Below are 15,857 nucleotides of genomic sequence, written 5' to 3'. Positions count from 1 at the left end.
TGGCGGGTTCTCACACAGCTCCCCTTTCCTTCTTTCTCCTCCCATCAGGCGGCCGCTCAGCATCTGTGGTGTGTGCGGATCAGAGTTAGAGTAGCCTAGAGCCCAGTGCGAGAAACAGCAGCAGAGCGCCGCTGTCAACCATCGGCTCCGGTATAACCGGACCACTGACTGGAAAAGTTGACTTGATTTCTGTCTCCAGCATTCCGTCTGTAGCAGGTTCAGGTAAGTGCCTGGTTGGATTTGTTATTTGATATCTAGTAAATGTTTATAGTAAATAGCTAGACATGGGGGAGTCACATTTGCCAAGTAGCCTATATAGGCCAAGACTTGATCAGAGCCGCTTTATTCACGCGAATTCATAATTCCTTAAACCATCTGTGATTAGGGATTGAAAACATGTTGTTTTATATCATCCAATTGTTTCCAAGCTTAAATGTATGATCAATTATATTTTTTATGTATAGGCTATAACAAAAAAAAAAAAAAAAAAAAAAAAAAAAGAAAAGAAAAAGAAATTGGCTCCACTTAAAAAGTATAGGCTAGCAGCTTGACGATAATCAAATAGGCATAGGCCTATATTATTATATTATTATTAGTATAGCCTATATGGTAACATTTTACGGATATTTAAAATCAGTCTGTGGAATATTTGTAAAAAAAGAAAGAAACAAAAAGTCAATTTAGATGGCAAATGGATTTGCAAATAGCCTAAAGGCGTTCATAATTCATATGAACTGTTATCATGCCTATAGCCTCTATGACAGAAAATCGGTTTGGTGACATTTTTACAGATATTTTCATAGCCTACATTTTGAACTTAGTAAGCTATTGAGACAAAAGATGAGCTGTGAAAATAAAAAGTCCATTAATGGCAAACATGTAAATATAACGACATTAATAATTAAATAGCTAGGCTATTATTAATAATAGAATATTCACAACGTAGGCCTAATGTTTGTATTGTGTCACTGCACAGTTTTAGCATTATTCTGTCAAATTAATAGGCTAATAGATTATGCATGATTAGCTATAGCTATGTAAACAGTTAACAATTTTCTCTATCTCGTAAGCAAAAACAGCAGCTTGGTCGAGAACTATTTATGATAACGCACAAAAGCACGGGTGTCCTGTCATTATGTTTCTCCGAGCTGAAAGATGGACATATTTGTCTATGGAGGTCTATACCTATACATCAATCTGTGCTGGCCTTGATTCTCCATCGACCCAAGTACATAGATTGGCTCGAATTGGCAGCTTCTCATTCTGTCCCGCTTGACACGCTCTCAGTCACAACCATTCCGCCGCAGTGCGCGTGCTATTTTTGCTTCTTCTGTGTAACGTTTCACTTGCTTACAGGAAACCGCTCAAAGCGATGACAATAGCCTTTCTTTGAACCGTCGGTCTATTTCAAAGTGCGCGCGCGTGCATGTAAGAATACTGTGAAGGGGTCAGGACAGTCCGTGTTATCTCTCCGGTCCTGACGTCAGCGAATGTAATTGGAAACACATACCGGTCGCTGTAGCCTACCGTGCTGTGCACCAGATGAATGAAATTCCCGGAATGCATATGTTAGCCACCTGCCTGTTAGTCGCCGCTGTTTCATACTGGTACAGCAGTGAGCTTCTGACAGCGCTCCGTCTGTTTGTTTCAGACTCAGCCCTCAGCGGGGACATGCCGGAACCCGAAGGGACTCGTCGGTCACCACAAGGTGTCCCTTACACCGAACTGCCGCACATCGTCAACGCCGACGAGCTGCATTTGTTCTGCCGTTACTGGGAGCCCGACAGTCCGCCGAAGTAAGTGCAAGACATGACAACACAGACACAGAGATTAGGTCAGGCCTCCTGGGACAAAGTGAATTATCCCTCCGTTATGGGTAAAGCAGAACGCGAGGCTGAAGCGTTCACAAAGCTCATTTTTAACTTGCAATTCATTGACTGATCTAAACTAAACAGTTCATTTAAATCCCGACACGCTTTCTACAAATAGGCTATAACAGCGCAGGTTCATATTGCAGTAAACGTTAACAGTTGGTTGATTGCGGTTTCCCGCAGAATTCCTCTTTTATCACAAGATAAAAGAACTGTTGGCCCACTCACGTGATGTCTAAGTTGGTGAGAGAGGAAATAGACGAGGGAAGTATCTTTTAACACCACCCCCCCCCTCAATATATATATATATATATGTGTGTGTGTGTGTGTGTTAGCTATGCTAAATAAAATATCTCACACATGAACTCACCAAATAATTCAGTAGCCTATGCATTTTTATTCAAATAAAAATGATTTATGACAAAAATAAATAAATAAAATGCTGTTGCAAATGTATCTTTAACCATGTTGTCATATGAAGATGTCAGGCTAATGTTTCTGATTTAAAGGGTTAGTTCATCCAAAAACAAAAATTCTGTAAGTAATTACTCAACCTCATGTTGTTCCAAGTTCCTGTAAGACTTCATCTTTGGAACACAAATTATTAAATTAAGATATTTTTTGATGAAATCTAAGAGCTGTCTCACTCCTTCATAGGCTTCTATGTTATTGAAACTTTTATTAAACTTTTATTCTCTGTTTTTTTCTCACAAAAAGTGAAGTCTGCATCCAGAGGACACTTTACTATCCTCTGAGGCCACAGGAGAGGAATTTGTGATTGATACTGACACATGACAACATGAAGAATATAGTATGTCCAGATTACATTCTGGACTTTTCAAATATTAAGTACTTATCAGCTACTCAGAGAGAATGCGATTTCAGAAGCAGCCTGAGTCTTTTTTTAATGAATCAGTACAAGAAATATACGCATGAATTGGGCTACATTGGTTGCATTCTATCTCACTGAAAAATGAACAGCACTTTGGAGAAATTACATTGTTGATGTAAACTGTCATTAAATGAAGACTCCAGTCATATCAGTCTTCTAGAAAAAGCTGTTTTATTTTCAGTCGGTTCCTCATGGGCTCTGCCCTGCTGACATGACTTGTCATACAATTGTCGGACTTAATAATAAAATGTTTACTTAATTGAGAATTTACATCATATACAGGCAGTGCCTGCTTTCACTCACACTGGTTTTCAAGTGATGTAAAGCCAGTTCCCCATAAACATTGTCATGTTAAAAGAATATACTGTCCTAAATAACTCATCTGGTTAAAGTGAACGAGAGAGCGGCCCATAAGTATCTATGCAGTGAATGCTGAAGAAAATGTCTTGGTTTCCATGCAGAATTTGAGTCGAAAGCCCCTGCTCATGGCCTCTTTATGACCACTTATAGACACACACACACACAGTAATTGTAAAATAGGTCATTTTGAGAATGTGGTTTTGTGGATATCTTACTGCACCCATTCAGGCAGTTGTATGTCTGTGTGTGTCATGCTTATGTCAAACAGGTTAAACTCTGTTACAGAGCTGTTGTTTTACCATCAGCTATTTGCCCAGAAGTGGTCTTAGTGTAGCCCAGGGGAGCATGCCGTTACCATAGTTACTACCTCTTTTCCTCTCTCAGACTAATTTGATCTCTTTTGCGTGTGAGTGTATATGACGAGAGAAAGAGAGAGAGAGAGAGAGGGGGAGAGAGAGAGAGTGTGTGTATCTGTACAAGCTCATGTGCATAATAAATAACAGTGAACTGGTAAACCACAAACCATGTGATCCTCAGTTAAATGTTATAAAACCCCAAATATTTTGTTTTGGAATGTTAAAGATGTAGCATTTCCCATGTGACTGAATGTGTTCGATTCAGAGCCAATAACGTCTACAGCCATCAAACATATTTATATCAAACATCTGAGGGAACGCTATCAGGATCCCCTTTAGTGTTGCTCTATTTCATTCTGTTTATGGTGAAATATTCAGCCTGTATGATCGCATAGGGCTCTACTGCATGGAAAACTCTGGATGCTTTGCATCATTCAGCAATAAATTGATCCAATATGTGTTGTTTTATTTTATGTAACAGCATCCAAATGGTCAAATAATGAAAATTTTTATCCCACCTGATAAGATAATGTTTAGACTCTGCTCTTGGAGAGTTTATATATTCTATATCAGCTCTTTTCAAACTTTTTGATGCCAGTAACCCTGTGAGTAAAAAAATTATAATATTAAATTTACATTTATGCATTTATCAGACTCTTTTATGCAAAGCAACTTACAAAAGAACAGAATCAATTTCTCTAAATATTGCCAAAAATATCCATAATATACAATACCAGGTTTAATTGAAAACTTAGGAAGCAAGATAGAAAAGAGAAAAAAATGCAGAGAAGAAATTGAAGGGTTGTGTTTGTTATTAATATAAATGTTTGATATTATAATACAACACAATTATACAGTTGTTACAAAACATTTAATTAAATAACATTTAATTTAACTCACCCTCAAGCCATCCTAGATGTGACTTTCTTCTTTCAGCCAAACACAATTAGAGTTATATAAAAAATATCCTAGCTCTTCCAAGCCTTATAAGGGGAGTGAATAGTGATTTGAACTGAAGCCCCAAAAAAGTGCATCCATCCATCATAAAAGTAATCCATACGGCTCCATTGGGTTAATAAAAGCCTTCTGAAGCGAAAAATGTCCATTTATAATTTTATAAACTCGAATCAAAGGCTGTGTCCAAAAATCGTATATGTTCTTGAGTAGATACTTATTTTGAATTATTAATTTCATTATGACTGCTAAAAAAGTATGTTCTGTATAGTATGAATGTATGTATTATGAATGTAATTTTCCATGTTGTCATTATCATGCAAGTCGATTTCCAACCGAATAATGAATTCTGACCCGACACATGACCTATATTGACGAACACTGAAGCGCAGAGGATAGATCAAAACAAAACACTGCTTGAGAATTAGTAGTCTAAAACGAGAATTAAAAAGAGAAATGCTTGAGTTTGTTGCCCAGCTCTATTTGTTTGAACCGCTTATACTCTTACCTAAACTTACGTTTAGGTTACCTAAACTCACGTTAAATTTACGCTTATGTTAATATCTTAAATGAACATGCATTGACAGGCCTAAAAGTACATTTTTATAAAACCTTTTTTTTTCTGGACCTTCTAGCACTCGCTTGCACCCAGGTGACATCAAACCAACCTTTGAAAGTAAACATAAACGTAGTTGGGTTCTCTGTTGGAAGTTGAACTTCCACTTAAAAGAATTAATGTGAGCAGCTGAAGTAACAAACTGTTTACAACAAATTCAGCGATTGGCTTAAGAAGAATGCCTCTGTTCACAGTCCAGACATCATCTTACACTGCTTCTTTACAGTCGCTTACATGTTCATGTCCAGTGCTGATGCTGCCAGATGCAACAAGAGAAACAGGAAGTGGGTGAAAGTTGAAAAGACCACAGTAGCTCATTGTATGACCCCTGTAATGATTGACAGATCGCTCAATAGATAATCTGGGCATTGAACCCAAGCAAAGTGAAGTGAAACACACTCTTACACAGTCTGATAATTGGGTCATGCCAGTCAGCGTGTTTCATTCTCTAGTGTCTAATGGCATTTGGAGAAGAATTCCTTTACCAAACATGGATATTTATACAGCTGCCAGTGCAATGCCAAAAGACACACACGAATTCGGCCCTCGCTAGCGTAGCCAAAAACTGTACGTGCACACAGAATTTCATTATCTATTTATCTCAATTCTGCTTTGATGGTTGTTGCTTTGTAGATCCGTTTTGGAATTCCAAAGACGTGCACACACACACATAGCAAATACACACAGTGTCCTCTCTGTCTGCCTCGCAAACTCCATTCCCAGGGTTCAAGGACTAAAACCTTTTAATCTGAACATAATCATGACTACAAACGTTTCCATTTTAAATTGAGTGGCTTGAGTGAATATTTCTGTGTATGATAGGGAAATGAATTGAAAGATTAGCAGATTCTGCAAATAGAAATAAACCTACACACTCTTAGTCCTCTGAGACCATGTGAGCCCATTATACATTTACAAAGACTCTTTTTGTTACTGGTTAGAGGCTGCTTTGAGGTCATAACAAAATCTGCAACAGTGAAGACCTAATAAATCTAGATTCCCCATCTCCCTCCTTCATCTCTTTCTGTCTTATTTTGTCTATGTTTTAGTTTTTTTGTGAGATACTAATGAGTGTATTTTGTTATTCTGGTGTGAGACGTAGGATGTGTCTGTATTTCACTTTGGGAACTGAGAAAGAGTTCTGAATAATATCAGCAATGAATTTCGCTTCCATTAACGGTTCTTGCACGTACATTTCCCACCGATGCGGATGCAGACTATTTAACAATCGCGAGAAAACGGCCGGGTCCTCCATCGAAATTGGGTCTCCATTAGGACCCCAAGTGATCTCTTTGGCTTAATGAACTTTTAATGGGTACTCTCTTTAGTGGCTGATTTTAATTTTTGTGATATGTCACTTGAACTACATTACAATAATGCAATTTTTCAATATCAAATTCAGTATTTCAAGATTAATGTAATGGTTCAGTTATTTGTTTATTATTATAAACAGTTTATCAAGTGAAAATTTTTTTATTTTTTAATTGTACAATATATAGTAAGCAATTAAATATATATATCAATGTCGTTTGTGTGTACGTAGTAGCATACAATTTATAGCAGATAGTTGAGGGAAACCGATTTCTCACGAACACCTCGCTGCAACAGTGCCACTGAATCTACAACCTGAAACAGACAGCGTGACCATTGTTGCTCAATTACAGAGCGAGTGTGAAAATTCATCGATTCCCGATGAAAATAACTCAAGGACAGTCAAGAGTTCAAACACATACAGTAACTTTGTAAATCTGTGTATATCCATTTGTTTGTTAAACACATTTTTTGTAAATGAATTTATTGTTGAAGATGTCTCCTCATCTAGCAATGAAATTGCATTTGAAATGTTTATTTCTCTTAAAGAAACTGTTAAGGAACTGGAATTGTTAGGAAGAATCTCTGTTCCATTCTTTACGATTCTTAGCCCAATTCAATAATTAGCATTTTTCCTCCCTCAGGGCGCTGGTGTTTATTGTCCATGGAGCAGGAGAGCATTGTGGGGGATATGCTGACATTGCTCACAGTCTGACCCAGCATGGCTTTCTGGCGTTCGCCCACGACCACGGTTAGTGGCAGACTCCTTATCAAACTTCTGAAATCCCCAACATACAGATTTGTTGGTTAGCAACGGCACAGCAGTGTTTTGGGTGGTGTAGGAGGGCGTGCTCTTTATGAGGCTGTGAGAGTGTGGGGTGAAAAATGTATTTACGCCCACATTTGATTCCTGGTAATTCATCCACCCTGTTTTCTTGACATTCATAACAGATGTTGTGGGAATGGAGTCATGGACATCCTGGGTTTAGAGTGGGGGATGGAGTTGAGAAATGACAGAAATGAAATTAAACGAGAGAATATAGAATATATAGCAGGTGCTATGTGTACAGAATGTTAAAGAGGTTTTGTGGCAGTGCCATGGTAACTAATGATTCACACAGAGAGACAGCAAGCCGCCTTGTGATGAGCAGTTGGGGTTCTGTGAGTGTGTGATTTGACTGTCTGGTATCTCTGTGTGAGTAATTGGTTCTATTGAAATACAACAAACAGAAATCATTACAGTCAGTCTCTCTCTATCTGTTTCTTGATCTCTTTCTGTCTCTCTGCTCCTTTTGACAAGCGGTTTCACCTCTCATTATATACAGTATATACACACCACATGCTTTTCGAATATCTATTCTATTATTTTTTTAGTTGTTCCATTATTCGTTTTATGTTAATTTGATTAAATGCCATGTCAAAAAAAAAAAAAAAATCCTGAGCTCTTTGTGAGCTGTTGACATAATTTTGTGATTGACAGTCCTCTGTTATCTGCTGTTTAAAAGGAGAGCTGATATATAAAGACAGGGGGAAATGAGGGAAAAATAAGTTTGGAGTGTCATTCTCTTTCTCTTTCTGTCTCAGTTGGTCACGGGCAAAGTGAAGGTGAGAGAATGGATATCAAAAACTTCCAGATTTATATCAGAGACTCACTTCAGCACATTGACATCATGAAGGGCCGGTACCCCAAGCTGCCTGTCTTCATCATTGGACACTCAATGGTAATATACATTTTGAAACCATCACCCTATATTTGTTTCGTCTCTTTTTAGCTATTTTCTGCTTTTTGTTGTTTATTAGCATGACAAACAATCCTACATTTTCATTATACAAGCTGTGGCTGAGGTTACTTAAAAAGTACAAGACCAATGCAAAATAAACGAGATAAGTAATAAAACTATAACATAAAAGAAGCATAAATTATATGAATAATTATAACAATAATAACAAGAAATAATAAGTGGTTATACTTTAAGGCAAGAGAAATAAAGCTGCACTTGTATTCCGCTATCTAGCAGATTTTAGGCATTTTAATATTTTATTGTGTGATGGATTTTCCCTGAACCTGACTATCCTACAATAATACTCACAGTCGGCCAAGTCTTATACCCTATCGTGTCTACACATCGACGTCGGCTGAGTACTAAACCTATCCTATACCCTAGTGTGTTTACACATCGACGTCGGCTGGGTACTAATCCTTTAACCCTAGCACGTCTCCTGTCGACGTCGGCTGGGTACTAATAATTCTAACTTACTTGTTCTTGCTGCGCAGCTTAAATGACAGACAGGCTTTAGTAAATGTCCTTCAGATGCTCTTTATTTCAGCAGGGAGTTCTCGAGCAATACTCAACTTCAAAGAAGAAGTACACATGTTTTATATAATAATGCCAGACACATAAAAAAGAATCACCATGACTAATTATTTCATTGTGACTGATCATGTCACACTCTATCAATATGATTGGTTACATTGTTTAAAGCAAGCCCCATCCCCTCATCATCCTTTGTAGTGACATCAGCAAAAATATCCTATATCCTCAAAAACAGTTTGTAAGGGGTTAACATTTCAGTCAATCACGTCTTAATACAGTAAAAGAACAGAACGTTCAGTTCCTTTTCAAAGTTACATTAAGTCAAATGTTTGTTAGTTGGTTTGTTCATATTGAAAGTTCATCTCATGGCTACATCCTAAATGGAAAGGAAGTAAGATTTATCTTGTTTTATTGTTAGATCTAGAATGGAAAGTTAGTCACCTTAAGACAAAAAAGTGGAAGTATATGATAGTTTTTATCACATGATAGAAATATCAAATATAATTAATAAACATAATCTTATCGATTAAAGTTTATACGACAACTGTACATATTGATTTGCATTGTATTGTATTCATGCATTCATGCAGCTCGATTTTAGCAACCAAGTTTTCAGCTCATTTGTCTGCATTCTCACAAATATGCAAAGGACTCATATACATATTTACAGGTTTCCTACGTTTATATTAAAATTCTTTCCAAGAAGCAGACATCTCAAAAAGATGTAAATATTTTTTGTCTGGAAATTTCTACAAAAACATTTAATACTATGTTTAATAACTATTCAAAGCCAACTACAACTGTTGATAAAGTCAAAGTAAACTATTTCAGACTGTCTTTCAGACTGACTCACAGGGTGGAGGCCACAGGAAGAACCATTTGCTTTTGCTTTTTTTCCATTTCCCATGTTCAGTGTGTGTTAAACCCAAACTATGGATGACTGAATATAAACAAGAATGCAGCTGAAAGCTATTTAGTTTTGTTTTTATCCAACAGTTCCTAATAAAACAGACCAGCTGCATACCCAAGACACTTTATGAGCCATATACAGTAGACTAGAAATGTGTCTGGATGTATCTATACGCTGTATTTTTTTGAACAATACAAAGCTGTGTTGTAGTGATGGGCATTCTGGTAAAATAAGAAATCCTTCATCTACTGCTAATGCCCATAATGCACCTCTCTCATGTTCCTTCAGAGCAGATTATCAATCTAGATAATGTAATATGTTTTTGCTGCTCTCCATCTACCTCACTTTCCTTGAACTGTATTTAATTCTTCCCCTCTTTCTCTCGCTAATCTATTATCTGATGGAACAACAGGCTGTTTGGTCCTTATATAATCAATTACAGCCTTAAATCTTTAATAAGAAAATGAAATTATTTCTTGCTACATCCAGTCGTGGGATTGTGTGAGTGAACTTTTCGCTCTCTGTGACCTGAGGAACTGAAGCTACCGGCTGAATAAACATTTGCTTTCCTATCACGTTTACATAGGAAAATGCTCAGTGTCATATAATAGCGTGTGTGTGTGTCCTGCTAAACCCTACTGTTATGGCGACAAAATGTCTCCACAAAGATGGCAATATCCAAAATGTTGTCCTTGTCCTTGTGGGGACATTTTTTGGTTCACATAAGGAATAAGGAACAGCTTATAATTTTTTTTTCTGTGACGTTTAGGGTAAGCGTTAGTGTAAGGGGAAAGAATAAACAGTTTGTACAGAATAACTATAAAACATGAAAATACAATGTGTTTTTGAAGGAAAGGCATGTACAGATCAGTGTGTTTTACTCCCAGTTACTCCCAGTGAGGCATCAATTCTAATTAAAAAACAATGACCTCATATAATCAAATCAAAGCAGACCACCTATTTTCTTGATGACGCTTTAGTGTTAATGTGCATGCAGTTGTGTGTGTCTAAACTGAGTGTGTGTTTGGGTTTGTGTGTCTAGACTGTGTGTATGTGCGTTACTTTAAACAGACCATTATTGGAGTCTCTTAGAAATGTGGTGGGAACTGCTCTTTAATCTCTCCACCTCTTTTGAATCCTGGCCTCTACTCCTGAATATTCATAGATAGGTTCATAATAGAAGCAAGATGAAGAAAGCGAAGGAGCAGAGCATCAGAAAATTACAAATTAGGGGCTTCTCACTCAGATTTACTCACGTGTGGAAGTAAAATTGTCATATTTATTATTCAGTGTATTACAGACACAGTTTTAATGCAGGGGTTTTCAAACTTTTATATAGGCAGCTATATATATTCATGTATGCAAGACACCTACAATTAAGCATATTATGGCTTTTATATTATTTTGCCATAATATTTTATACCTACTTTGAGTGCTGTTAAATGTATAAATATAATTTAATATAATTTTTCTATTTAGAAGTACTAAGTATTTTTTTTTAAATAATCTGTTTTCAATAACATGACAGGGTCTGTTTGTTTTTACTACAGGGAGGGGCCATTTCCATTCTGACCGCATGTGAGAGGCCGCAGGATTTTGCAGGTGTGGTTCTCATTGCTCCCATGATTCAAATGAACGCTGAATCTGCTACACCCTTTAAGGTAAAAAGTCACTAAACACTATAGTGACTGCAAATTCTTCTTTCTTCCCAATTGTTTCCATTTATAGACCATTTCACAAGATGTAAACAACACTGGCCCAGAAGCACTTCCTGTTTCAGTTTGTAACTGTTTTCTTTATTTCACATGTAAAGAAAACATCTTAAAGATGTTTGTTTAACTTTTTGATTCAGTTTTAAATGTTCTGTTGGCTGTATTTTATCCCAGCTTTTATGTAGTGTTAAAAAACTGAAACAGGAAGTGCTTCTGGACCAGTGTTGTTTACATCTTGTGAAATGGTCTATAAATCAGATCTGCTGCCCCCTGCAGTCAGACGGTTAAATGCAATCAAATAACAATAGCTTTTAAATGTCAGCTGTCAAATCATTGCAGAAAAGCTCAGTGTTTTCATCTATTCAATCGTAGATGCCTCTCTGTAATGGCATTTAAATTCTGTTTTTTTAGTGCATGTATGAAATCAGTTCCCATCACATTTCAACTATGAACGAAACATGTTTAAATCGCATGTAACAGATTTTGAAAAGTAACTATTGTACTCACAGTTTTGTAAAATATTTTGCTTTTTTTTAAATAATAACAAACGTGACTTATGGATAGATTTTTTGAGTATTTGTCCAGATACCTTTTTAGGCAACGGTATGTTTAATCACTGAACATTTTCATTTTTACTAGCTGTTTCATTTGTAAATCTTAGAATGTTTCTATGAAGAATTTTAAATATGTAAATATTTAGTCAATTCAGTCATTCAGTGTCTGATGCAACAGAAATGTTACTGCTGCTTTTAGACGTTCAGGTGTCTGAAGTAAATCATCTGTGTGTTCTTGGATTCTTTGCAGGTTTTCGTAGCAAAAATTCTAAGCCGCTTGACTCCAAAACTCTCTCTCGGCTCGATCGAGTCAAGATGGGTCTCACGGGATCCCAAACAGGTACAGGAATGTATGCGAAAGGTCTTCTGTAGAAGTGGGGAAATGTGAATGTGTGTAAATTTCACACTGACAGTTTATGTTTGAATAGGGTAAAGTAGACTTTCTGGCAATGTTGTTATGTTATGTAAGCTTTTGAAACAGTATTTACACAGTAAACATACTCTTTCAGAGTGAGGTACATACGGATGAAAACACACATGAATGTAATTTTCTTCATAGCTTGGCCCTGGAATACTGTTAAATTGACAATAACAGCTTGTGCCATTTATTCAGTCATAGTAGACAACATAAACATCTTACAGTACAATAATAATTTTAATTTGAATTGTGAAAGAAATTTGATATGCTTAATTGTTCCCTGTTTATGAAGTATAATCTTGAGGAATGAGTTACTGCTATTAAGATCATATTTTAAATCCTACATCTTCTCCTCCTTAGGTGGAGGCATATGACACAGATGAGCTAAATTATCATGGAGGGCTGCGCGTCTCATTCGGAATGCAGCTGATGGATGCGGCTTCTCGCATTGAGAGAGAATTACCCAACATCACGTGGCCCTTCTTTATTCTCCATGGCGACGCCGACAAGCTTTGTGACATCAGAGGCTCTCATCTGATGTATAACGAGGTCAAGAGCACTGATAAAAAACTCAAGGTGAATCAAACGTGCATAAACATTGACCAAATTCTGTCATCATTTTACTCACCCTCATGTCTATGTAAACCTCCATGACTTTCTTTCTTCTGTGGAAAACCCACAAAAATAATGTCTCTGTGTTTTGTCACTGACTTTTTGAAAATATCATCCTTCAAAATATTACTTTGTGTTCCACATTAGAAAGAAAGTCACACAGGTTTGGAATGACATGGGGGTCCCTTTGAACTTGTGAAAACGGTCTGAGCTGTTGTTGTGGCAGTAGTTTCGGATATCACAGAATAACCTGATCCAGATGCACATTCTGTATTCCACATAAATAAAAACCACATAAATCCCCCTCCATGTTTCAAAATTCCTCACAACTTCTGAAGAACTCACAAAATCTGTGTGTGTTTCTATGATGAACAGGTATATGAAGAAGCCTACCATGCCCTGCATCATGACTTACCCGACACAGTTGAGTCTGTCTTAAAGGAGGTGAGCACCTGGATCCTGGAGAGACTCCCCACCCCCCATGGGTCTTAGCTGTCAGTCACCGCATGCACACTTGGCTAAGCCCCGCCCTCTATCAAATCTTTCATCTCTACTGACTAAGGGATGTCTGATTGCACTACATGCCAACTAAACTACCCTCATTAAAATTACCTTGGTGATGCAAGAGGCCTTTGACCTTAAGTTCCAATTACGCTTTAGTATGGCCAGTAAGGGCTCTTCGGGAGTTTATGTTCCGTCAAACTTCAAAGGTATCACAACAGGGCATGGTGCCACTGCAATATAGAACACAGCTACAATTTGCTCTTTGTGATGTCCACTGCTCATTAGAGGTGCAGTGCTGCCCCCGCTGGACAACAGCAGTACTGCATCCTGCTTTGAGCACAGTTACCAAGGCAACTCAACCATTGCCTATGGCTTGGCAGAAAAACAAACTGAACCTACAGAATGAGAATATGGTAATGCTTTGAGACATTGAGAGAGCAAAATGTCTGCTGGACAATTTTAAAATTGCTCTCGAAGAGATCAATTTTTAGATAATCTCTAACAGACACATCTATGCAGGAGATCACAGATTCCCACATGTACACTATATATAGCCACAATAAGGAGAATTAGAAACGTTTTTCGGCTTTTATGAGTTACTTTTGGTCGTTTGACTGTTTCAAACACCCCAGACTGTTCCATTCCTTTGAGTAAAGGGAGAACTGGCTGTTCTGCAGCTGTATTTACTGAACATGAAACCTATTTGCAGCTGATTCTTCCTTGTAGGCTCTGGAATTGTAATATCTCATTCCTTTTATTATGAAAGTGTTACGTTACTAAATTAATATGTTACCGTTGATAATTATAGTATGTTCACAATAGCTTTTGACCTCATTTTACGCCTCAGGGTTCTCATGGGGTTCGTAGCTCTAAACATGAAATTGTAAAAGGTCAGTCGTTCACACCAGCTTAACGTTTAACACGACTGTTTTGATTCTGACAAAGGGGAGTTTTGTGACAGAGATTTTCCTGTTATCTTTCCTGTTAAGGCATTTTATCAATGAATATGGATCAATGAAGGTTTTTTTTATCACTGAATGTGGCACATTTTTAATGGAAGCTACACGCAAAAACTTTCTCTTGCTGAATTTTATATATTGTCATTTAGCGCTCTGACTAAGATCAGAAGGAAAATGACCGCTATCCGTGACATGGACAGAACTGAAATGCCCAGCACAAGACTGTAAATAGTGTGCATGTTTGTGTGGGTTTTGGAGGGAGACTATGTAGAGATAGGCTATATGGATGTCTGTTTCACACGTAAAGTATATTGTCTCTCCATCATTTGAAATGGATCTCATCACATGTACGTGATATGTAATACATCTAATGAGAGTTTGTAGAAGAACTAAATCTTTATCACTGATAATCCTTTGTGACTTTGACTGTTTCCTAAGGTGAAAGAGCTAGGAGCACGGCTAATATTCTCAAGGACATTATCTTTACATTGGGCAATAAATATAACACATTATTCATTTGGATTTGAAGAACTGTCCATTTGAGTCGCTTGCCTTTACTATGACATCTAAAATTCTCTCCTACATTTGCACTGTCCTAGTAAATGGCACATTTAATATAGATTTTTTTTCTGAATGCTTGCATAAATGCTGTAATATATTAAAAACTGAAATCAAATATATAATGTGATTTAAATAGTAATGAATATGGTCTCTGAATTGTAAATTCTATAAAATAATAAATTAGAAATGCTAAATGATATATGGCTTATGTGTATTTATTATTTTTCAAAATGATCCCAGCACTGTGGACTCTACTTTGTTCAATTATCTGTGAAAGATTTTTTTCTATTGGTTTGTTGATTGATTGATTAATCGATTTATTGATTGGCTGATTGATTGGAGTGATTGCATGCATGTGTGTGTTTAAATTATCATAGATTTACAAAGATGTGCAATGACTTGGGTCATATGAGTTATGGTTAAGCCCCTGAGGCTAAGGTACCAAAAATCCCCAAGCTTCTTAAAAGCCCCTTTTATATAATACAACAGAGATTTGTGGCAGCATCTTTCAGATTTTAGAGCCAGAACTAATTATGCCTGGAAAAAAAAATAGTTTGTAGTGTCCCGTGAAAATTCGCTATAAAGATCTTTTTTAGTAACCCCGATTTGTTCTAGAAAACTGTCATTTGAATTCATGAATCTACTCCATGTTCCCCTTGGTGCACATCTGTCCTAGTTTCTCTAACTAGGCAACAGGCGTGTGATTTACTGTCAGTCTTTAGACTGCCATGTGGAATTTGCTGCCTTTTCCCTGTGTTTTATATTTATTTTATTAATTTAAACATGGCCAAATGTGTTAAACACAGCTGAAAAGTTTCTGAAAAGCCTTCCTCTGTTCTGTGATGTGCGTTCGTGACTCTCCTATTCGAACCCGTTCATCAAAATGAACGAATCTTTTCCAGAGTTAACTTGTTCATTTTGTTCGTTGAATGAACTAAAACTTAAACTTTGT

General features: G+C 36.9%; 1 protein-coding gene across 2 annotated transcripts; it reads left to right on the top strand.

Moving 5' to 3' along the window:
• The first annotated feature begins 97 nt into the window (after positions 1–97).
• On the top strand, positions 98–13,520 carry mgll (monoglyceride lipase). 2 transcript variants are annotated; one of them, XM_039678998.2, is made up of 8 exons: positions 98–222; positions 1,652–1,796; positions 7,005–7,111; positions 7,945–8,081; positions 11,136–11,246; positions 12,102–12,191; positions 12,630–12,845; positions 13,257–13,520. In XM_039678998.2, exons 2-8 carry the CDS (start codon positions 1,672–1,674, stop codon positions 13,371–13,373), a joined length of 903 nt encoding a protein of 300 aa, XP_039534932.1. In that variant the 5' UTR covers positions 98–222; positions 1,652–1,671; the 3' UTR covers positions 13,374–13,520. The 2 variants fall into 2 exon arrangements, with proteins under 2 accessions (XP_039534932.1, XP_088975718.1); XM_089119592.1 differs by lacking the exon at positions 98–222 and having other exon boundaries at positions 1,426–1,796.
• The last annotated feature ends 2,337 nt before the right edge of the window (positions 13,521–15,857 follow it).

The sequence above is a fragment of the Pimephales promelas genome, chromosome 14, assembly GCF_988280905.1.
Source record: "Pimephales promelas chromosome 14, fPimPro1.hap1.1, whole genome shotgun sequence".
Classification (NCBI taxonomy): Eukaryota; Metazoa; Chordata; class Actinopteri; order Cypriniformes; family Leuciscidae; genus Pimephales; species Pimephales promelas.
Note: the sequence above shows the minus strand (reverse complement) of the source record. Positions and strands in the feature narration are given on the sequence as shown.